At 41.5% G+C, this 24,006-nt stretch overlaps 1 protein-coding gene across 1 annotated transcript in view; it reads left to right on the forward strand.

The window, feature by feature from the left end:
* Positions 1-24,006, forward strand: part of zbtb16a (zinc finger and BTB domain containing 16a) — a 150,780-nt gene that overhangs the window by 36,899 nt on the left and 89,875 nt on the right. Inside the window, exon 3 of the mRNA XM_062433183.1 lies at positions 18,698-18,795. Coding sequence (XP_062289167.1) covers positions 18,698-18,795 — 98 coding nt within the window. The remainder of the gene's footprint in view (positions 1-18,697; positions 18,796-24,006) is intronic.

A 24,006-nucleotide genomic window follows, 5' to 3' on the forward strand; every position in this document is an offset into this window, starting at 1 on the left:
TGGCTGAGACGGGAGGAAGGAACGCACACACGCCACACACACACACACACACACATGGTTGGCCCGTAGTGGAGCTGATGGATATCTAGCTCCATGCCTCCAGTGCCAGGTGGAATGAAAAAGCCGACAGTGTGAGAGCTCTGGCTGGCCATCGGACCACATGGATGGGCCTGTGTAGGGCCATTGTGGCCGATGGCTTTGTCCAGATGGTTCACATACCTTTAGTCGTGCTCTGGGTTAGGAATGCACTCCCTCGGGACGGCTCCCGACCCTGGAAACAAGGGCCAACATAAACACCCATCCCCAACCCCCACTATGGGCTCTCACCTAAAAATCCCTCCAATCCCTGTTAGAGCTGATAATGAGGTTGCAGCAGGCATGCCACCTTAAAATACATATGCTGGTTGTTGTTTTTTACTGTACTGTATCTTTTTATTTTTACTTCTTGAGTATTTTCATCCTCACCAGGAGGTTTGTGCATGACACATTTTTGCAGAATTAAGGGTGACAAAGTGGTTTGTCACATGATAGTATTAGGATGCAGTGTTCGGAGAGAGAGAGAGAGAGAGAGAGAGAAAGAGACGGAGAGGGCCAGAGAAAGAGAGGGAGAGAAAGAGAGCGAGAGAGAGAGTGAGGGATTATAGCCTGACTAATTACCTTGTAAAATGCTGTTCCTTCCATTTAAAACACAGCAATGCCACAATTCCAATAAACAAGCATTATTCCAAACAAAAAGCGGCGAGAGCGCGGCCTGGAACCCTCTGTTCCAGCTGTCTTGTAAACAGCGGTCGTCATGGAAGGATGATATAGTTCCATTTTTATCAGTGAGTATTTAAAACGTGGGTATTTATATTTCGCTATCTTTTGTCAGGGGGGAAGAAATTCCACACAAGTATACTCAGCAGTTCTCAAAGATAAGTGTTTATTCTTACATATTTGTACTGGGAGGAATTAAAGTCCTGGCTTGTTTACAGTACAACTCTGTGCTCTTGTGTCTCTTCTCTCAGCACCAGTAGGTTTCATCTTAATAACATGAGAAAATAATAATAATATTTTTCTGTTTTCTACATGAGGAGTGTTATTCCTTTTTGTCAGCTTTGTTTATCAGCCGGAGCCAAAAGACGACATAAAGTGTAAATGAGAGGTTGAGCAAAATGTATTTTCGTATGAGAAGAAAGGAAACATCTTGCTCTTTGGCTGAGATTCCTCCTACCAGAATAAACTCACGGACAACAACAGCACAATGTCAGTGACGTGTGATGCTGCTGTCCCTACCGCAGTTACATTTTTTTTATTTTTTTGACTTTAAGGGTTTCTCCAAAAGTTGAAAGATGGCTGGTGTCCCCTGACTGTCCCTTTGTGGCTTCTTTGCAGGGCTGGTCTCAGCAGTTCTCTGCCAAAAAATGGATGAAAGCAAACAGAATCCACAGCCTCATGTCTGAACTGTTTGGATAATAATTTCTCCCTGATTTCTTTCAAACTGTGTGCTTTTATAATCAAATCTAAGGGTTTGTTTTAATGTCAAAACTGAATATTGGCAAATTGTTATTGACTTTTCTCAAACACTCAAATATTGACATCATTTTTCTGTCTCTAAACTTCAGTATCTGTCAGCCTGCAATAGAGATAATTTTCAGTTTCATGTTCTTTTTTTTGCTGGCATTCATTATTTTTGAGGGATCAAAAGAACTGAATTGCAGAGCTGCAGCTAAGCAAGCAAAGATGTAAGTAGCTCTGTAGTAAAGCAATTTACAAGATTCAGGTCTGAATCAATCTGTATGATGAAAGAAGATGAGGAAAATATGCGATAGGTTAAAAAGGGCTTAAAGCCAAGCAGACTACCATTTCCATCCTCTCCTCCTCCTTCTCTTCCTCCTCTGCTGGTATCAAGGCCCGCGCTCCCTCGCACATCTGTCGGCATGTATCCGCCGCTCAATCGCTCTTGCTGGGCCACGGCGGGTTCCCTAACAGCTCAGTATGGCTCTTCCATTAATCAAAGACACTTCCAGTGTCCCATTACAGAAACACTGCTACTCGGGCTGTCTGAAGCTGACAGCTCGCCAATTCATCTTCTAGGAGAAAAAAAAAGCCATTGTGGCACGCCAGTCGCCTTTACCTGTTCAAACGAAGGGCTGTTAAGAGCGCAGGAAGACCCTTCTGAAATTGTTTTCTCTAGGTCAGGCAAACAACAAAAAAGGTAAATTGCTTGTCTCAGGTAACACGCAGGGGGAGTTTGGTGGTGGCAGTGGGTAGCGATGGGGAAATGGGGTTGGGTGGAGGAGTGGGTCAGTGAGAAAATAAGAGGATGGAGATGTGTTTGTTAAGAAGCTGATTTCAATGAGGCTACAGGGGATGAAATGCACTAATGCAGTTTACCGAAACGGCCTAAACACTGTCCTGACACCAGAGAAGGCCCCTCTGAAGACGCTGGCCACCGCTAAGTACGTCTGCTTATACCTCCCCTGTTGCCTTAAGACGGCAGATCAGGGTGTTTAGTTCTTTGTGGTGCTGATGGAAATGTACGCTCAGATGATTTAAAAAGGATAAACATGAATAAATAGATCTTTCCACAGTTCACTTTGCATTAAAACAGTATGGCCAGTAATGAGTTTAATTAGGTGTTTTGTAAGTGTGCTTTTACATATCTATTTAGCAATCACTGCTGAACTATAGTATCTCTGTAAAAATACTATGAATGACACTGAAATAAAGCACTCTCCCCTGTGAACCAAGGTAGGAGGAAGAGTATGAAAGAAATGGCTATAGGTTGATTCACTGTCATAATCTCAGTGGCCATTGTGGCCAGCTACATTAGCATTCATGCATTGAAGTCATGTTTCTGAGATGTTTAAGTGTGATAGTCAGTGTTTCTTGTAGCTCTGGTTTTGGTCTCCACCATTCACAGACAAAATATTTGATCACAGCGTCTCAGACTAAAGTAAATGTGTAAAAGCTAAACAGTGAAGTCAAAGAGGTTAAAAGGAGTCTTGTCACTTGGAGTAACAATTTGCAATATTCAGGTTAATAATTACAGATTAATGCAGCTTTGTACGTATAGAAGTCATAGGTCATGAGTTAGTACCTAGTTTTTGACTCGGCACACAATACAGGTTTTACAGTTAAGACTTTTCCCCTTTATGTTGTGAATATTCAACCTGTTGAATCTTACTTGCACACTGGCAACATTTGGCAAATACATTTCTAAAGGGATCAAGTGTTTGCATCCTAATTTGTTAAAGCAAACAGGATATATTTCTACAAGCATGCAACAGTGTGCTGTTGTGCAGACATTGTGCCCATCCTCTGAAAAATCACACACTAACAGGGACAAACAGGTGGCCAAATATTACAGTGAATACACTTAGGAGAACTGCCAGCCTTTCATTTCTAAGTTGCTCGGGGATGTTAATGCAAAAAGTGAAGGTTGAGTTGACAAAGTTTCAGTTTCCACCTAAATCCTTGTTATTATTTGAAAGTAGTTTATTGGCACCCAGACTGTAAATAGTTTACCTTCTTCAGTTTAGAGGGGGGAAAGGCAAAGTGAACTGAGAAAACCCAGCTGCAGCTCAGGGTGTGTGGCTCTCAACTGGCAGCTGGTAAAGCCAACATTTTTAGCCTTGTGGAAGAAGAGCGGTTCATTACGAAACCAAGGTACAATTGGAGAGAAGAAAAAAAAAAAAGACGCGGTACTTTGCCACCACAGGCCCGTTTCATGGCAGCTCAGTGCAATGACGTTGCTCTCATTCAGATCAAATCTTTCTTTATAATGAACACATGGACAGTGAAAGTGATTGAGGCCAAATGAGAAAGGACAGCTTGTTCCCTCCCTCTCTATGCCCCCCCCCCCCCCCCCCCCCCCTCCTTTGCAACCCTCCACACCCCCCGGTCGATTTGATTGGCATAATGAGGTGAAGGCTAGTTGGCACAAAGCTGCTCCGGGGGGCAAATGGAGACATTATTATTTTGTGTGTGTGTTTGTGTGTATGTGTGTAAGAGGGTGTCTTGGCGATTCACACCAAGGCCCCACTGGGCTATTAATTACCCTCTCTGTAACATGGCATCTGCTGAGACGGGGCGATAGAGCGAGCACTGCCAACATGGGCATAGCTGCTCTCTCTCTGTCTCTTGTCTCTGTAGACCCCAGCTGCAGTCTCGCTCCGTACTTATTGGATTCTATCTACATGTATGATTGATTCAGCACCTGAACTGTGCTTCTCATGACAACCAGGCCAAACACACACACACACACACACCCACACACACCTACACACACACACACACACACACACACACACACACACACACACACATACACACACACACACACACACACACACACACACACACACACAGAGCCCAGAAAAAGCACCCCAGCTGGCAAATATTTAACCAACCATGAGACACGCTAAGATGCCTGCTCTGTTCAAGTAGGTTGGGACATTTTCTGAGCAGCTGTTTGATTTGCTGTTCTCGAAGAGAATAGGATGGTTTTCTTAGTAAAAGAAGTGGAAAATGCGTGCGTGTGTGTGTGTGTGTGTGTGTGTGTGTGTGTGTGTGTGTGTGTGTGTGTGCTTGTGTGTGCTTGTGTGTCTTCTCGTAGCTCTGGCAGCCACAGTCAGTTTTGATTTTATATGAGAACAGACAACATAATCATCCATGGGTTTCTTAAAATAATTTGTATTGACTCATGCTAAAGGTACAGTCTCATTAGACTTGCAAATATTTGTGTCGCTTCACATTCATTGCACTGGAAGCTTTCCATTGGAAAAAGCTGGTTGGCTCCAGAGATCAAGTTCACCTTTGTTCAATTCTTATTAAGCTCACACTGAGAGGTTCTAGGCTATCAACTTTTCCAAATGTTGACCTTTTTAACAGGGACACACAGGATTTTCTGTTATGATTTTGTATGTCAATATTAAACATAGTTCCAAAATTTGGAAGGTCAACATATGAAACAATCCAGAGCTTCAAGTGATCAGAGCTCAGAGAGAAAGTGTTACTTCTTCCCCATGATGACATCACATTGTTCGTGCATGCCCACAAATGGCTGTTTGATCCACAGCCTTCATTGCTAACGTTATTCACGTTGTCCCCTGACACTTTTCAGATTGTATTCAGGCTCGGACATTTGTATATTTAACAAGTTTCCATTTTGAGTGAAGAATGAGAAAAGAGACGCTACTTTGAGATGTTTTATAAATGATAATATGTTAAACAGTAGCATGTCTCCTTTAAGGAATAAAGAGAGAGAGAGAGAGAGAGAGAGAGAGAGAGAGAGAGAGAGCGACTGTGTGACGATGTGACTGGAGATGGTATGAAGTTAACACTATGGCTGTGAACAGAGCTATTTCTCGGTGCACACATAGTGCAGCTCTTCAACACCCAAGCCAAGTTCCTATATCTTGCTTGCCATGCACCTGAAGTGAAGCCCTCAAAGCTAGCAGCAACTTCAGCCCAGAGTCTCTTAAGGTGTATTCCTTTTTAAAAGACTCACTATTCTCAGTGTTCAGGCTCCTAATTTGTAAAAGCAGTATCATTCAATCATGTTATTGTCTGACAGTCAGTTTGGTGTGCTTTTCAAGACCAATCTAGTAAGGACTCTCATTTTGGTGTTTCCAGGCTTCCTTGATTGCAAGTAATGTCCTGTAATCACTTTGGCTGAGGACACTGCAGCCATGTTCTCAGTATTGTTCTTTTCGTGGAATTTGGGGGGATTTTAGCGAACTGGATAGCATTTCAGGTTACTGTAGATGATGCTCCAAATTAGGGAGCAGGACTAATTAATGACAAATTTGGATTACATGCACTGTGATGTAAGGTTTTATCTATAATACCTCCCCCTAGTAGTTTGGGATAAACACAAACACACACACACACCTCAAACCACTGCACCCCCACACACATCCACACGCACAAGCGTCTGGTGAGTCACAGCATTAGCAGTCATATCGATTTCTTCCTTTATGCTTTTTTTAAACCAGCTGTAAAGAAAAAAAAGTACCCCCCCTCCCCGTTCCCCCCGTCACCAATCCACACCACCCACCACTGCCAGCATTAACCACTGCTGCTTGGACACGACACACTGCTGCCACCACAACCCCCCTCCAAACACACACACATACACACACACACACACACACACACACACACACACACACACACACACACAAGTTGCACCACAGTCATTGAGTCATTGCAACAGTTTATCAAAACAATAAACTGTCAAAAGTATTGCATTACCCACTGTTATTACTTCCCAATTACAGTAAAATGTCTCATTATGTAACATTTCCATGAAGCAAGATGCACTAATTCGGTTTTATTCAGTATTTCCCTATAAAGAACCAATTCCTGCTTATTATTGAAGTAAATAGAAAGGTTTGATTTAACTTACATCTGAAGGTGCATCAGTGTCACAATTGGACAAGTGAGTACATTATATGTCAGATACTACATTATCAGCTGACTATATTGGTGTGTGATGTTTTCCGTAGCCGGGGTCGGGGAAAGTCTGCTTTCAAGTGAAGGGAGCGACCCCGGCCTGACACCCAGACGCTACTATTTCAGTGTTCTAGCCCTCTGGCCAAAAAGCTGTCAGCACATATTTTATCCTTTCACTCGCACAGTATATTTTCCCTCTTTTCTTGTCGGAGCTCCTGTGTCATGGTCTCCCTCCTCCCTCTGTGTATGTAGCAGTGACACAGATCCAATACAAAGGTTCAAAGGGTTCCTTACAATGTCTTCAAATCATTTAAGTTCAGGGTTTGGAAATAATTAATTTGGTAAATCTTGTTTTGAAAGCTACTAATGTGTTATTTCTTCACCCAGGTTTCTGTGTGTAATTCTTTGTACTTGACGAGAGAACAATTTGCATCCTATCGTGCTCCTTACATTTCACCTTCTGTCGCTCTTTTTTCTACTCTGATTATTGTTTAACAACATTAGAAAAAAGGCTGATTTTTCACAGCTTTGCTTTTAAATTAGCTCTAAAATTTACTGCAGGGCAACATTAAAACTTCTTACATTCATATTTTGGAATCTCACAATTTGCCTGATGCATAAGTAATAATCATTTTTCTTTTACATTTGTTTTTACATTGCATTACACCAACATCATTAATTGGACTGCCACCAGGCAGCATGGAGTGGCCCAGAACAACAGCAGCACTGGTGGATCAAGAAAAAGGGAGAAAATAGCCACCAATTGCTCTGTTATTAGCTATATTACACACACACACACACACACACACACACACACACACACACACACACACACACACACAAACCTTGAGTCCCACATGACCCACCGCTGTGCGGGCAAAGGCACTGATTCAGGCCGACAGAAATTCTTGGCACAGACCGCCCACTCCATTCACTGGCTGCTGTTCAGCGATCATATTCACTCGCTGAAGTTTTTTTTCTTTTAATAGGGTGCTGTGCAGAGATGAAGGTACTAATACAAGCTGTGGCAGTCAGAGGCAATTTCTTTATCCATAGTTAACCACACCTTTATGGTAAGATATGATGAGATGCTGCCTTGTGATAGCAGCAAAAGGAGAGACATCAGGTATGAATAAGAACAGAGCAATCTGTGGTTACATAATATACACGAATGATTCCCAAAGTCAGGTTTAGGACGCTCCGGGGAATATCAGGGGGCTGCCAGAAATAGGAGCAATTGTCATGCTTCATTATCTTTCTGCTTTCTTTGAGTTATCTTAGACGGTAGTAAGTCATATTTAAAATGACTCTTGTCCCACAAGGGGAAACACTTTATTTCAGTACCCACTATTTGGAATTAATAAGCAGTGTGTAAACAATTAGGAAAGGAAAGTTTCAGGAGCCCTGGATTTGTAATGCATACATTACTAGTCTATGTGGGGCTTGGGCTGCACAAATGTATTCTTTTATACATAATTATAATATAAATATATCTTAAATCTAGTAAGTATATTTAAGTGATTAAAGCAACAATACACAATCTCAAAATAATTAAAGTAACAACAGTGGAAACAGAATTGTAGGAAATTCTCACCAGCTAATGTTTGGTTTTGTATTTTCCTTAAAAAAAACTCAAGTTATTAAGTGGTCATTAAAATGCTGTTAATGTTCTCTTGCTTATTGTCTATTTAGCTAATGGTTTAATTGATTAATGATTTTTGTACCAAGTGAGATAAGGAAGAAATGACTGCAACATATTTAAAATATGAAAACAATACTTAATTATGAAGTATTATCTATATACATTTTGTGTGTGTGTGTGTGATTCATAGTCTATATTTACAGTATATCCAGATATTATAGTGGGTGGGAAATACACATTCTGTTTATGCAAAGTCTTTATAACTCTAGGCAACATGTAAACATAACAAACATATCTAGGTAGAGGCACTCCTAACCAGGAAAAAGAAAACAAAAACACTTTATACTACTGCAGGTACCGTGACAAGCACATAGCAGAGTATCACACAGTCTCACCCTCCACTCAACACACACACACACACACACTCTCTCATAGATGAGAGTGACTTGTTTACTGCAGCCCCGCAGAGCTCCGGCTGGGGCTGTTTGGGACGCCTGTGGGTGCTTTGCAACTCTTGGAAGGCGGACGTGCAGTGAATGACAGTGCAGATGGCCTAGTGCCACCGCTGCCACCTGAACCTCCCCGAGCTGCCCCACACACACACACACACACACACACAAATACACACACATGTTCCCGAGGTCAGAGATATCAAAACAACCTGCCTGTGGCCATCTCAACTGTCAATATATGGCGATCTTACATTTTTCTATTTAAACATTTTGATTTCCTTCAGTATTGATGTCATCCTTCCTGCTCATAATCCCATTTGTGTTATTTTGCACAGCAAGATAACACACAGACAGACAGACACACACACACACACACACACACACACACTCTTTGAGACACACAAACACACTGGCCTGCCACTATCTTTTTTCCCAGAATGTGATCTGTCCGGCGTTACGAGGCGTACAGTAAATCAATCCCCGGGGAATTGCATAATAGTTTCAGAGCTGTGTCCAAATACCAAAATAATCACCTTGTCAACTGGTCTGTGCTGGCTCATGCTGGCTCCAAAAAATAAAATCACAAGGTCCCTCTAACGTTTCCAGGCAAACAACAGTGTTTACACAGAGCAGCGTTATGAAGTTGGGACACATGCTGTCGACGAAATATTGACAGCAAGTAGTATTTCCTGAGATAAGCAACACCTGGTCAACAGTGGCAGTCATGGAGCAATCACATGTGAATGCACTTTTACACTTACAGTATAACTACTACTAGACTATTAATACGATTTGTACTCTAAACTTCATATAATGGCATCTGCAGCTATATATTTTCAGGCCTAAAAGTCATGAAATTGTCCAAAATAATATGCAGGATTTTAATATCAGCATCATTTTGGTCTTTTCATCTAAATATGTTTATTTTTCCAGCAACCTCAAACTGTCCTCTCTACCCAGAACTTAATATTTATACCCTGAAAAAGGCTCTAACTTAACTCTGACATGTCGTACTGACCTGCACAGAGAAACCAAACCAGCTGTAGAACTGATCTGCATGAAGCATGTAAATCAAAATATCAAATTGCGTTTGTACTATTGCAAAGTACTATCGTGCCCTTTTTGGAAAAAACATTTTCCTCAAAGTGTTTTTCTTATTGCTTTTTGTTTTTTTGGATTTCTTGAAGCTGTTTTCATGTTAAGCCTTTTGGTATTTTCCCTCCTCGCTATTAACTGAAACAGCAAAGACAAAACTTTTCCACAAGGTCAAAGTTTGATCCGATGTCATCTGATCTAATCTGAACTCCTTTCCTCACTCGCACGCTCCCTGCCACTATCAGCATTTAACTCCTTTTTTTGTGAGCGCTGTGCCATCACACAGGTTGTCGTCGTTGTCATTCTTGTTGCGAAATTCAGCTTTTATTGATGTAACAGGTGCTTAGTTCGACTGTGGCAGTCAAAATAACACATCTCCTCCTCTGTTTGGCTTTCAGAATGGAAGCTAAAGTTAGACATCTTTGAGGTTTTTCTGCCACTTGATGGAAGGTGATGCCAATGCATAATGCATGAGGAGAGAGGGAAGACTTTGTCTGGCTGCTTTTTATAGACCACCAAAGCTCTGCTACTGCACACACACACATATGCAGAAACACACACACACACACATGGAGAGACACACACACGCCCGAGCCAACCGTCTCACTCGATGCGCTGTAACCTCTCTCAGATCAAGAAAGCGGGAGCAGAGGAAAAACAGGAATCCAGCAAACTGGCAACATTGTCGAGAATAAAAAAAGAAAAGAAAGAAACAAGCAGACAAAACAGAAATGTTGACGCGCTATTTTCAGACGGCAGCGTCTTTTGATGCTCAAACCAAAAGAGAGGCAGGGGGGGAAGGAGGGGGGGAGCGGCGGGGCGATGTTTGTCTCAGAGATGGGCTTTAACAGAAATACTTTATACATGTGATCTTACACGCTCTCCCCCATCTTTGTTCCCCCTCTTCCAACACTTCGGTGAAAGCGTCTTTAGGTTTAGTTCAAATGAGAAAAGAGAGTTATCACACAAGTGGGGGTGGGGGGTGAAGTGAGGCGGGGGGGGTTACTGAGGATATCAAATTATTCACAGGCAAAGCTGAGCTTCTACTTTTGGCTGCAGACTTTGCAAACACCATTTGCTGCCCTCAAAAGTGTAGAGTTATTTTCTCCTTATCCCTCTAATCCTTATTTAACCAGGTTGGTTGACTAAGAGCATACTGTCATTTATAGTAATGACCGGGGGCAGAAACTGCAGGGAGCTACACACATATACACACACACTCACACCTGTGTGCTGCCCAATAACAGCACACAGTGACGAGCCAGGGCTGCTCCGATAACTAACTCAAATCATCTGCTGCATTGTTTTTTGCACGTATTTGCAGCCAGGGTCATCAATTAAAGAATAAAAACAATTGACAGGGCTTTTTAAAGGATGTTTTTTTATACTTCAGATTGTACCAAAGTAGGATTTTTGTGGTAGATGGCTGTGTTCCTTTTATAGTTCCTCTAGTTTCTCAATGAATTGGTCTTATAAGAAATTTTAATACAACATCAGTAGTATATGTGGTTCTCAGGTCTCGCCAAAGGCTACCTTTAAAAGTCTTTGATAATTTCCCTCCGCTAAATTTTGCACCTGCCAGTCTGGGGATTTGAACTGCAAACTCCGGGTCATATTCTCTCTTGATTGTCACCTCCGATTGAATAAAAAGCACTTCGTCAAAGCGGGGGGAAAGCGCTTCACACTGAGTGGAACTGTAGGAGGGGTTGAAGTGGCTTCGCCGTTAATGCTGAAAGTATTAGAGAGTGAATCCTACCTTCTAAGCTTTGGTGGAATCCAGGTATCTAACTGGGATTATGTTACTGCCCAGGAAGCACAATTAGAAGTTCCCTGGATTATTTCCCCTTCTATTACCTGAGAACCCCGGCTTTTCTTACTGCTTAGGTAGCTATCTTGCTTGGGTGGTGATAATTAGTGCACAATTAAATAAATACATGTTTGTGAATTGTGTTTTTGATGTAGCGGTGACACAAAAGCTGTTACCTCTCATTTTAATGCATGACTGTTGAGACGAATGCGAACGAACCGTGAACAAAGATGAGAAGGAGGCAGCCTCTGCGCTGTGTTTTAAGACCGATGTCACAGGAAACACATCTGACAACAGTTTAGTTTTGAGTGTAGAGGTTCAGTCTTGATGAAATCCGCAAGTTTCAGTTACCTGCCGTCACTCTGTTATCTCTTTTTCAGACGGAAAAGAAAATTCACCGCGTCGTAGGCACGTCCTCTGTGTCTGAAAGGAATTTAGATTCCTTGAGTACATGCCAGCAATTTAAATATGGTCATTTTCTGGCTGTAACTCTGTATGTGGCATTTTAACTGCGTTGTTTAAACTGGACAGTAGCTTTTCTTGTTCAGAGTGGTATTGCCTCTTTTCATCCAACATCCTTCATCTCAGCTCTCATTCATCTTCTTGTCCTCTTAAACAAATAGCAGCGAGAGGCGACACGTGTTAGCAACTGGAAACAACAGGATTTATTGGAAACGTGGTCTTTAGAGACACAAAATGCTACAAGTTAACAGCATTAGGAGTCTGTCCAATACATTAATTAGCGCTGTAGGTTAGGACATCTCCTCCTATGGGCTAACTCACACATGACTGATTGGATTTTAATGAAACTTGTGGATATCATTAATCAAATTGCTTATAGCCAACTGTTAAAATTACACTCATTATCAAAATTGCGCTTTCAGATTTTGACGAAAGTTGAGAGAAATGACGCATCTCACCACCACCAGAGGTTTGCAGTCGTTATTACAAGATTAGATGTATATATCTGATTGGTTGAGACTGTGCCATGCAGAGAAACATGTTTATTATTCTAACATCTTTTTATTTTTATTCATTATTTTGTTGTTTTTGCCCTAACAATGTAGCTTTTTCCTCAAGAGACAACCTCAGGTCAGATTTGGGGGTGGTAGAGAGTCAGTGATATTATAAATAACACAGCCATGATGAAAGGCATTGGCACTCTCCCTCCCATCTTTTCTGTCTCTCCTCTTTTCCTCTTGCCCTGCTACTCATCTATGCTCAACACGAGTGCCTCGGCGTTCGCGTGTGTGGCTTGAATTTATATGAACGTCTCCCCGGCGGGGGACAATGGGGGCCAAGTCATTGATATGTGCAGGAGGACTCAGGATAAACAGCCCACGCCGACCGGTGTTACGCCAGCCTGCCTGATACATTTTGATTGAGCAAAGACAGAGGGGTGGGGATGGGAGGGGGGTGGAGGCGGGTGTGTGGGGCGGGGGTGATTGTGAGGCTTAAAAGCAGGGATAAGATGACAGAAAGGGAGCTTTTTTATTTTTTTTCACCTGCTTCCAGACAGCCACAAAATGGACCCATGTAAATGTTAAGAACCACACATGGTGCCACACTAGACAAGATATGTGTGTGTCACTGAGCTTTGGAGGACCTCAACAAATAGATTAGGTGCCATTATTTTTCCTCGTATTATTTATCCCTAAATGTAGGCTTTCATTTAATTACACCCATATAGGATTTTCCTTTTATATCCTTCCTGCTTTTCTTTCACTGAACCACTACCACTATTCCCCTCTCAGCCCCTCGTCCTGCTTCCACCATGTTTGTCTGTGTGACATGGTCAGCCCCCTTAATGGACTGGAAATTCATGTTGGGGGGGTTAGAAAAACGTCCCCTCGTCTCGTCCCTTCCTCTCCATTTCTTTCTCTGTCAGGAAAACCAAAATAAGAGGTGGCGGCGGCACACTGCGCCACTTATGGCCACATTAGGATCAGCCACCAAAGTGTCACTGAATCGCCTCGTGCATCATTTTGGCTTTGTTCACCATGACAGGGAATTGTGTGTGTGTGTGTGTGTGTGGCGGTGGTCCTCACTCCACCCTGTGATTTTATCCTCAAATGGATGCACCATCGGCCGGGCTCGTATGTCTGGAGTGCATTATCCCCACTTATACCATGGATAATTTTTTATTGACCTGTGTTTGTAGTGCAATTCTTATTGAACTGTATTTTTGTTGCTGCTTTGCAATTATGTTGTGTGATTGTTGTTGTGATTGACACCTGCTTTTGCACTTAACAAAATGATGGAATAAATATGTGTAGGTTGTTAATCATGGATGATATAGGAACAGTACAGTTTGCTTATAATTGTCTTCGAAAAAAACAAAAGCATGAGTTAGAAGAGGCTAAAACGGGGAACTGTAGAGTCTGTTGTTAATAGGAAAATAGTGATCAATGCAACTTTAAGGCTACGCATACACATGAAAAATAAGTTAAAATGTAATGGTTAATGTGAGAGATAAACAGCTGCATTTATGGGCTGCAGAACATTTCTGTAACGACTCATTTTTATCATCAACAGATGCCCACATGGGATGCTATTCCCCATCATTTCGTTTTTGGTCTAACCTGCAGAATAAATGCGCAAATAGTCATACACACACACACACACACACAGACACACACACATAGAGTACACAGGCTTCCCTCAATTTACCACCTCTTATCAATTTGCCTCCCTTTATCGTTTAGTGTTTTCTTCTCTTCATCTTAACCCCTTTTTTCTCTCTCTCACTCTCTCTCCAAAGCTTTTATTTACGAACATCATTTCAGGTTGTTTTATGGCTCCCCTCAGGAACAGGGGATGGAGGAAAAAATGTAAAAAAGATGAAAGGATAGATGAAGATAGAGGATAACACTCAAGGCTGCTGAGGGAAAATAGATTTGAGGGCAAGCAATGAGAAATCAATGCAAGCCATCAGACATGACTTTTTTTTTTCTTTTTCTTGTCAAACTGTTTTGATGCAATGATGTAAAATAGTGAACTGGCGAGGGTATCAGCATGCAGTTTTGAGTCTTTGATTTAATGAGGTTTAACATTAGTTCCACTGAAGCCCAGTCATATGAGATCTGGATGACTCAAAGTCATTAAAGGACCACGTATGTCTTTCGAGCAGCTTTACTTAGTTGTAAGTACTGTGTATAATTATAAGATCACCTTATCTTTTACCTTGTTTAACTGTGCCACATTACAAGTGGACGCACAGGTGGTAAATCTTGGGTCTTTATGTCAGCAAATGCAGTATTAGTTATGATATATAGCCAGCCAAGTCCAGTGGCAAAGTAGGAGAAAAAAAAAAGTTCTGAATTACACAAGGCAAGCTGTTACGGCTCAATAACGCAGGCCTGTAATCGACTCACATTTCAAACACACACACACACACATACGCACACACGCGCGCACTCCGACAGCCCTCGGTCGGGCTTTTTTTTTACGAGGAAGCACACCACACAAGGTGATCAGCATATGTTTTGTTGACATAAATTTAAAATTTATTGCCGTTGTCAAAAGTGACTGCTGGACAAAGTCGATTATTAACTGAGTAAATGGCCTGAGAGAGTTTTATGTGAACTTCTTAATGGCTACAGTCAGTCTGTTTCAAATCACCCTCCCGCCTCCCCCTGAACTCCCACCCACCCACCACACACACACACACACACACACACACACACACACACACACACACACACACACACACACACACACACACACACACACACACACACACACACACACACACACACACACAAACACACACCTCTCATCATCTATTTCAGAAGCACAACATGAAAGCAGACATTTACGATGGGATTTGACAGAGTGTGTGTGAAGAGGTCTATCAGAGCTTAATCACTGAGCTGAGACAATAGTTTAGTGTCCCTTTTTTCATATCATTAAACTTTGTTGAAGTACCGAAATGCGTACATCTGAATTACAATATATTATTATCTCTACTTAGGCACACAAAGCATTTCAAAGTGTATAAATTTCACCTTGAATGCTGGATTTTTGTCTAATGTTACATATTATTCTACTATATTATGTTGCTGTGTGTGACTGTGCATACAATTGAACGCATCAGATCAGTGAATCACTTTTTTAGTTTAACATATTATGACCTTATTTCTAAAATAAGCATTCATTTCAAACACTCTTCATTTCTAAATATGCACAGAAGTGTGGAAGAGATCTCAGCTCGGCGGGCAGATGTCCCCCTTTAAAATAAAAGCTCAGATTCTCAGGTTGGGCCGTTTTTAAATCTTAATGTTAGCGTACTCGACTGTGCTTTCGCCCCAGGAGATGAGCTAAGAATCAGCCATTGTCCACAGCCGGCACTGAACTTTTGTACTTAACCAGAATCTGGTGAGTTAATGCAATCACGAGTTTGGCATCTTTCTGGCAACCGAGCATGCTGAATATAAGCCACTCCATGATCAAACCATTTTGGCCGATTAAGAGAATTTGCACTTGAAATTAGCATTTACTTAACAATAGAAACTAGACTAAATATTATTACACGTCAAAAGACAGGGAGTCATTAGTGTTTCAGTAGATCGAGCCTTTAAAAGTCTCGAACCTTTCTTTTTAACTGACTGAATTTCTGGTTACTGGTTGTTACCATTCTGTTGAACATCAAGTAATGTGATGTTTTTAGCGGGTAGATCTAGCCATTGCAGTTAAATTTAACACACTCTCTGCTCGGGACATACACACTGCACTTTGCTCATCAGCACTGCATTTACGATGAAAATACATGGCACAGCTTCCACTTCGAGTGGCCTTAATAAGTCCATCCATACCTTATCAGTGCTCTGTCTGGGAGGCACAATGGTCAGATTGAGGAGGGACACAAAGGGCCTTTGAAAGGCTTTGTGCTCTGTGTGTATTGTGGTTTACCACTTACGTGTGTTTTCCCCTTAACGGAGTAAAAGTGTGTACATCACCTGATCCTTAAAGGAAAAAGAACCTGTTCCTTTCGTTCCTCCATTGTGTTTTTTTGTGTATTTCTTTAATGTTGGTAAGTAGTCAAAGAAAATGACATTATGGATATTGTTCATCTACCTAAGCATAATCTGTACACATTGTGCTTTGGCCCCTTTAGAGTTACAATGCATCAGTGCTTGTAATGCTATGTTGCACCAAAGACGTCCAACATAGAGGCGGCAGAGACGTCTGTTTGTCCACAGGCAGTTGCCTCAATAGCCCAGAATGCAATGCAGCTGTAAGACACAATGTAGTCTTGTGCGATTGCTATTGATTTGTCCGACTACATGTACAACCAACAACAGCCTGATCACACTCTGTTGCTGTGTTTTTATGCTGACTTTTTGAACACAGCAAATTTAGACGTCTCCGCTGGTTGTGGGGAAAAGTAGAAAGTAGTCATAGTTGATTATATCGTGATATAACTCCTGGTATTGAACAATGTGTGAGATTTTTTTTTACTTTCTCAACTTTGCCATTATTGTCTCTCTCTCTCTTTCTCTCTTTGTCACTTTGTCTTCTTATTTTGGGTTTTCAAGTGTCCTTTCCCTTTTGGGGGCATTTGGCATTTAGGGCCTTTTAATTACTCCCTGCTTGCCAAAGGGTTGTCATTCTGCCTTTAGTTTTCAGGGTCTCTACAAATTCTAATCACTACAATGGCTATCATGACTTATTCCACTCCCCTGCATTTTATTACATCTTAGATTTTTTTTTTTCACCCACTCTTCCAGTCAGGTATTCAAGGATGTTTTGCATCAATTAATTTTCACTTCTTAGCTTAATACCTCCCCCAGCCATCACCATAAGGCATGATATAATCTCTCTGTGTCTGTCTCTGTCTCATCCCCGCTCTCTGTCTCTCCATTGCCTTCTCGAAGGCACAGAAAAGAGAGCTGTAAATCAATTTGCATTCGACATCTGACATCAATCAGTCATGTTTTGGGAGAGTGGCACCACCTCTGCCTCTGCGGCTTTGTTGAGAGACGCTAAGATGGATGGCTGTCATCTCGCCCAAGTTGAGCGGATCTCTTATCAAGGGCATTGTTTCCCCAAGAATGCACTTGGCTGATCACTCTATGCGCCACCTGACTCGACGATGAAGACTGAAATCCTTCGGTTTGACATTGTCTTTTTTTGGCGTTCACTCGAGCACTGAATCATGCACTTGTTTTGTGCATATTTAGGGGTATCTTTATTTAGCTTTGCAGTAAAGCTGGAATTATGACAATCAAACCTAAAGCCTTAAATAATTATCAATGGCGTTTTTCACCGCCTGTCATGGTCTTCATTTCTTGATCCTATCATCAAGCAGATGACACTTAGTTTGAAGCCTCAGTGTGTGAAGGAGGAACTTTTGAAGGATTAAATGTGCCACATTTGAAAAAGGGCCAACTTGACCAACAATCATTACTATTGTGGTCCTGTGTTCTTTTGTGTACCTCTCTCAAGGTGAGGTATTTGAACTTCTCAGGAGGCTTAAGGCACTGTGGCAGTTGTTTGGCAATTCGTGTCACCTTAATTGCTTTAGAGCACTTTCAGATATCTCTCAAGAATAATATGCTTTGTACCGAGCCATGGGGTCTTTGAAGATTTCGTAACAGAGAGAGTCGTGAGGCTAGACTTTGTGTTGTTAGATGTTATTTAGTTACCTAACCTTCAAGGCCTTCACCACATAATCAAATATTGACCCTTAGTCTTGTCTGACCTTGTGAGCTTAAACTATGTTACAGCTTAATGACTGTCCATTTGGAAAAAGGCAATTTGTTTTGGATGAGATTTCTCTTCAAGCTACATATCACCTTATAGTTTATTTTGGTTGGGGGGAGCTGCTGCTGTCAAAAAACTGGCCCATAAATGTTTCATAACGCTAAGTAGCTGTCCTGTGTGTTAGCCTGAATAAATCATTCTATTTTACTTTACAGCTCCTTATCCATCTGCAGCACTTTAGATGGAGGGAGTTGATATCGCCTCTGCTTGAATAGCATCTTGTGATTTACAGCAGCGAATCATGGCCTGGTGCTCCGTGCAGAATGATGGTTATTGTTATGAGCTGATGTTATGATTGATGGCGTGTGACATTTTGTCTGTTTTAAACTGCAGAATGCAACAGGATAACCAAATCGTTTGATGTGCTGAAAGTTATCACAAACGTCTATTTGAGAGACATGCATGCACATTAAGCTTTGCGTGGTCAAAACAGACACTTCCTAGCAACGGAGTCCACATACTAAAGTGTTTTTTTTTCTCTCTCGTTTACAACAGGAAGATGCACAGTGGAATGAAGACCTACGGCTGTGAGCTGTGTGGGAAGAGCTTCCTGGACAGCCTCCGTCTACGGATGCATTTGCTGTCTCATTCAGGTAAAGAAATCAAACCAACCCAAAACCACATCCTCGCACTTTGATCACCGTTGAGCTTAGCAATACCGCCCATTATCATTGTAGGTTGACTGTTGAGTTTTGGAATGATAGAGCATGTGTTTCTCCCATTACACACAGTTACATTTTAATAATAGAGAGAATATAGAGAATCAAAATCCTCATCAAAGTCAGAGGTTGATAAGAAGCCATGCCACTGGCTTCACATGACACCATTTATCGAGCAGCTGTTCACTTTAAATGTTTTATTTCCCTCCCGAAAACAGACCTCAGAAACCTCACTGGTAGCTACAACCCTGAACTTAAGCAAGGTTTATGTTCCAGCGAGTTAACTTAAGTAGTTTACTTAAAGGAATGGAAACCAGGAAGTAACAATGCAGTAGGCTTTCAGTGTGGTCAGTATTGTAAAGTATACAGTACATAATTACAAGTAAACACATTCACATACACTGGCGCAGTCCTTAAGGGGAGGGTTCATCTCTGTTTCTTGTAGATCTACAGTGTGACACTCTGCAAAGCCTGACTGTAGCATTTACTCTGACATCTCACAAATTTTGATTTACAACCATTCACAGATTCAGAGTGATCGATTCACTATCGTGAATGCTTTAGTACAGCACAATTGAAGTTGCTGCAGCCTGACAGAGAGAAAGCTGAGCCTCATACATGCTTCACATATCCCAGTTTAAATATGTGGATGTGGAGCACAACCCAGTTTAAGGGATTTGTGGATTAAATAACTGTTCGGCCCAGTAAGGCTGAGCAGCCTCTGTGAAACAGTAACCCAAGAGGTGCCTGCACATCATCATCCTGTCATCCTGTACGTCTGTGACATTAAAAATCCGAACACTGGACACTTTTGATTGGTCCAAACACACACACACACACACACACACACACACACACACACACACACACACACACACACACACACACACACACACATACCAGCAGTTCTTGTGCTCTGAGCCTACTTAGCACAGTCGCACTTTAATAGCATGAACCGTCTTTTATAGCAATGAGCTCCTCACTCCTAAGGCCCTAAGTGCAGATGGTTTATTGAGACACTGTAAAAGCCATGGGACCTCTGAGGGAACCCCTTCTACACACACACACACACATACACACACATAAAACCCCAAATCCATGTGTTGATGTTGGCCCACAGATTAAGCCCTGTGTTTGGTACCCTGTATGTTTTCCAATAGGACACACTAAGCGGTCCGAATGTCTGCTTGGCATTAATGTTGTTATTGTTGTCGATGGGCATACCAACCCCCTCCGAGTACCCCCGGCCCACCACTGTCAGTAGGCAGAAAACAATAATTGCCAGGATCATGTTTGTCCGTATCTCACCAAAACTTAAACAATGACTGAGATGGATGCTGACACTCCTGCTATGTTGTGACAAAGATGAATGACGAACTCACGCTGTGCCGGTGAATTGGCTCAGCACACAACACAGCGTGTCAAAAACAAAAGTTGCTCCGAGGAAGTATTCACTGTTTATTTTAAAATTACACCCCATTTTCACAGTCCCTGCTGCAAAATACACGCTCCCCATTTCACTCACTTGTCAACGCAGAAAGAAGTGAGCTCTGTCACGGACAAAAATAGGATAGTGAATGTTTTGGAGATTTTATACGTGTCTCCCAGTGTGTGCCCCACTATGTGTCTCCTCAGACATAACATCCTGCCCTAAAGGCTCTCTCCTGGAGCTGGATTCATGTTTATGTTGTTTCATGTCGTGCAGTTCAGTGGCCAAAAGTTAGCATGGAATTTTTTCTTTAAGTCGGGAGATATTACAAAGTTGAAGCGGAGGGTTAGTTGAGGTAATTTCGTGCTCAGACACTTGTTGACTGTTCCTGAAGTTTGTGTGCAGCTCTCTGCATGCTCCAGTGGAGATGAGCCGTAAAGGGCCATGCTCTCGCTGCTGACATGGATCCAAGTTAACCTGACTTGGCTTTAGGGCCACCTAGCCTGAAAGCAAACTTAGAGTTAGAGTTATATTGGGAAAATGTCATTGTAATAATCTTTGCAGTTTTAACAGTAACAGTAATGATAATATAATGTACCCAGCACTTATATTTATCTAGTAGCAATAAAGGTGCAAGAACAAGTTGTAATGGTCGTGATAGAAAAAGAGAATTCGTAATGGAAGTTTAAGAAATAATAGCTCAGTAGTTGAGGAAGCAGTAATGGTATTACTATAGTAGCATGTCAGTGTAGTGATAACTGAAGCAGTATTATTATTTAAGTAGCATTTAAATAACCTAAAGAAAGTTTGTTGTACTTTGTTGCAGCAGGAGAGGCTTCTTTCTTCTTTCTACTCCTGTTATGTAGCTGTGTTTTTCTTTTGGCTTTGTAGATGTATTTCCCAAAGTTTTGTATTTTTCCACCCCATTTATATCAATAAGGGTTAGTGTACATTGAACAGGATCACTGATCATGTAACCGAGTCAGCATGAACCAAAACTAAATGTGATTTAAGAAATAACAAACCAAAAAGCATATAAGTTGAACTTAACAACACTCAATATTTTAAAATGAGATAAAATGTCATGGACTAAAAGCATTCAGAAGAAACAAAGTGATTTTGACAGTATTTGTACCATACACGCATATGCAGGGTTAACGGCACTAAAAGCTCTTTCCAAAACATTCAAATGAAATCCATCCCATGTTTAATGTTGAGGGAGGATCATGGTTTGGATTACATTTAGTTGTACAATATCAGTACATGTGTATTTGGGATTTTTAAGGTTTAACATGATTTACTTTTTGAATAATGTAAGATCAAAAGAACATTAATACCTCCTTTGCTTTCAGGAGGTATTTCTGTGAGCCTCGACCACCCTGAGTTAAACATTAGCTGAGTGGTTTTTTAATAGAAAGTGGATCATTTTAAAACGATACCATTATATCAACAGGTGAATAATAACTCACAATTTGTACCAATTGACATCAGGTGAAACTCTGTTGATATGAGATCAAATGGAAAAAGCAGAACATTGAAAACTCTAGGAAGAACCACATACCCCACCTTGAGAAAGGCAACCGAGCGGAAGATGTGGGCAGTGTATTTTTAGCAACAGTGGCAGCAAGTGCACAAACTTTTTTTTCTTTCTTTCTCTTTTTTCCTCTTTCCAAGCGGGGCTGTCTTGATGCACAACATCAACCTGTGCTGTTACACACATCAGTGTTGATTCATAGCCGCTTTGGTCTGGCGTAAAAGGCAAGACAAGCGCTTCTGTCGAGACGGGTGACGGTTAGGGAAGAGACAGCACTGAGGCAAAGCTTCTTTGATAGTTTTTGTTGTCTTTTTTTTTTGCACAATTTCTTTTTTTTTTCTCTTCCACCTCCGCTTCCACCATTTGACTTTCAAGGCTTTTCTCGGTCTGACACTGCGTCTCGATTTTTATCGTGTCTCTCTGTAATAATGACACTTCACCAAGTCCCAAAACCCTCAACCTCAGCCCCTCCTTCTCCTCCTCTCCTCCTCCTCCTGCTCTGCAGCCGCCATCATCCTTCAGCTCGCTTCAGAAAAGACAGAATATTGGGGAGATGAAGAGAGAGAGTGGAGAGGCTTTTTGGTATGCACAGCGTGTCGTGGATGTGGAGCGTTTCAGACGCTGCTGCTGCTGTTGCCTCCTCCCTCCCCTCTGCTTTCCACTCTGTCTGTCTGTCTGTCTGTCTGTCTGTCTGTGTGACTGTCTGTCTGTCTGTCTCTCCGTCTCTCTGTGCTTGTTGTACAGAGAGCTTGGCGGCTCGCCAGTCTGGGCTGCTTGCCACCTCTGAGGGTACAGTATGTACAGTCTACCTTGTGCCAGCTATTTATTTTTTTCCTCTCGTCTCGTTCTGTCTCAGTCCTCTCCACGTTGTTGTTTTTTTCTTTTTCTTTTTTTTAATCTCCGTCTGACGTTTAGTACTTGACAGTGTTTGCAGAGCCAAAGCCTGCAGATGGGGGTTCGAGCAGGGTGGAGGACTGTGACTCAGCCCCTTTTGGGTGGATTCTGAGGTCTTGAATGTTGTTTTCTCTAATTAATAGCAGCACCTTTACACTGCTAATGGAAAATAGCTCCAGAATTATCAAACTTTAACCAATTTAATGCCAAATTATAACCTTAAAAAACCTAAACAATCATTTTTTGTTTTACCTAAAACTGTATTTGATTGCAGTTAAACCACAAATAAACCACAGAGCAATAATAGTAATTCTTAATTCAATCAAAACAAGAGCTGAGTCATATTCATAATCTCGTTTAGTCATTCTTTGATCAGATCATTCCTGATTTAATATAAAACATTTTTAGATTTATTTAGCCAAAGTTGTTTGCAGCTACTTGTGTTTAGATAACATATAATATTTGAGTAGTTTGGCTTCTTTTGTACGTATTTGACCCCAAAATAACAAAAAAATATATATAACCTAAGATCAACATATTAGCAGCTTTCAGGCCAGATGATGCTGTTAAAAGAAGACCCTTGAGTCACTTTTTTTCCAGGGTCTTCAACTATTGCACAAGTGTGGTTTTAATCAATTGTACAGTAAATATGTATCAGTCGGTTATTACTACAGTGGATAATATGCAGTGTGACTAAGTGTGTATGTGTGTGCGTGTGTGTGTCTTGTACTGAAACTCGCCAAACAAGACCAGACCAGACTGATATGATTCACAGTTTGTTCTCGGAGCGAGCCGATGAAGCATAATAAGATTACCAATAAGACTCTCACTGAACAACCGCATCCCTGCATCTCTGTTACCACCAACTTTTCATCTCACTGCCTTTATAGATTAAGAGTCTTAATCCTCTGTTTACAGTATGTATACATAGTAAAGACTTCCTGTATTAGCTGTCTCTGTGTGTGTGTGTGTGTGTGTGTGTGTGTGTGTGTGTGTGTGTGTGTGTGTGTGTGTGTGTGTGTGTGTGTGTGTGTGTGTGTGTGTGTGTGTGTGTCTGTGTCTGTGTCTGTGTCTGTGTGTGTGTGTGTGTGACCGACCTAAAGCACATTAAAGCGGATCCGTCTTTATTTAAACAACATTCGCAGGCTAAGTGTCTTGCTCAAGGGCACAGTGTGATTATATATGAATGGAGATATGGTAGTGAGGCAGCTGAAGAGTATTTAAATATAGAGGATGGTGGATTGCACTGTCTATTTGCTCAATACTTTATGAGTACATACTGAAATGT

This window comes from Scomber scombrus, chromosome 14 (assembly GCF_963691925.1).
Source record: "Scomber scombrus chromosome 14, fScoSco1.1, whole genome shotgun sequence".
In the NCBI taxonomy this organism is placed as follows: domain Eukaryota; kingdom Metazoa; phylum Chordata; class Actinopteri; order Scombriformes; family Scombridae; genus Scomber; species Scomber scombrus.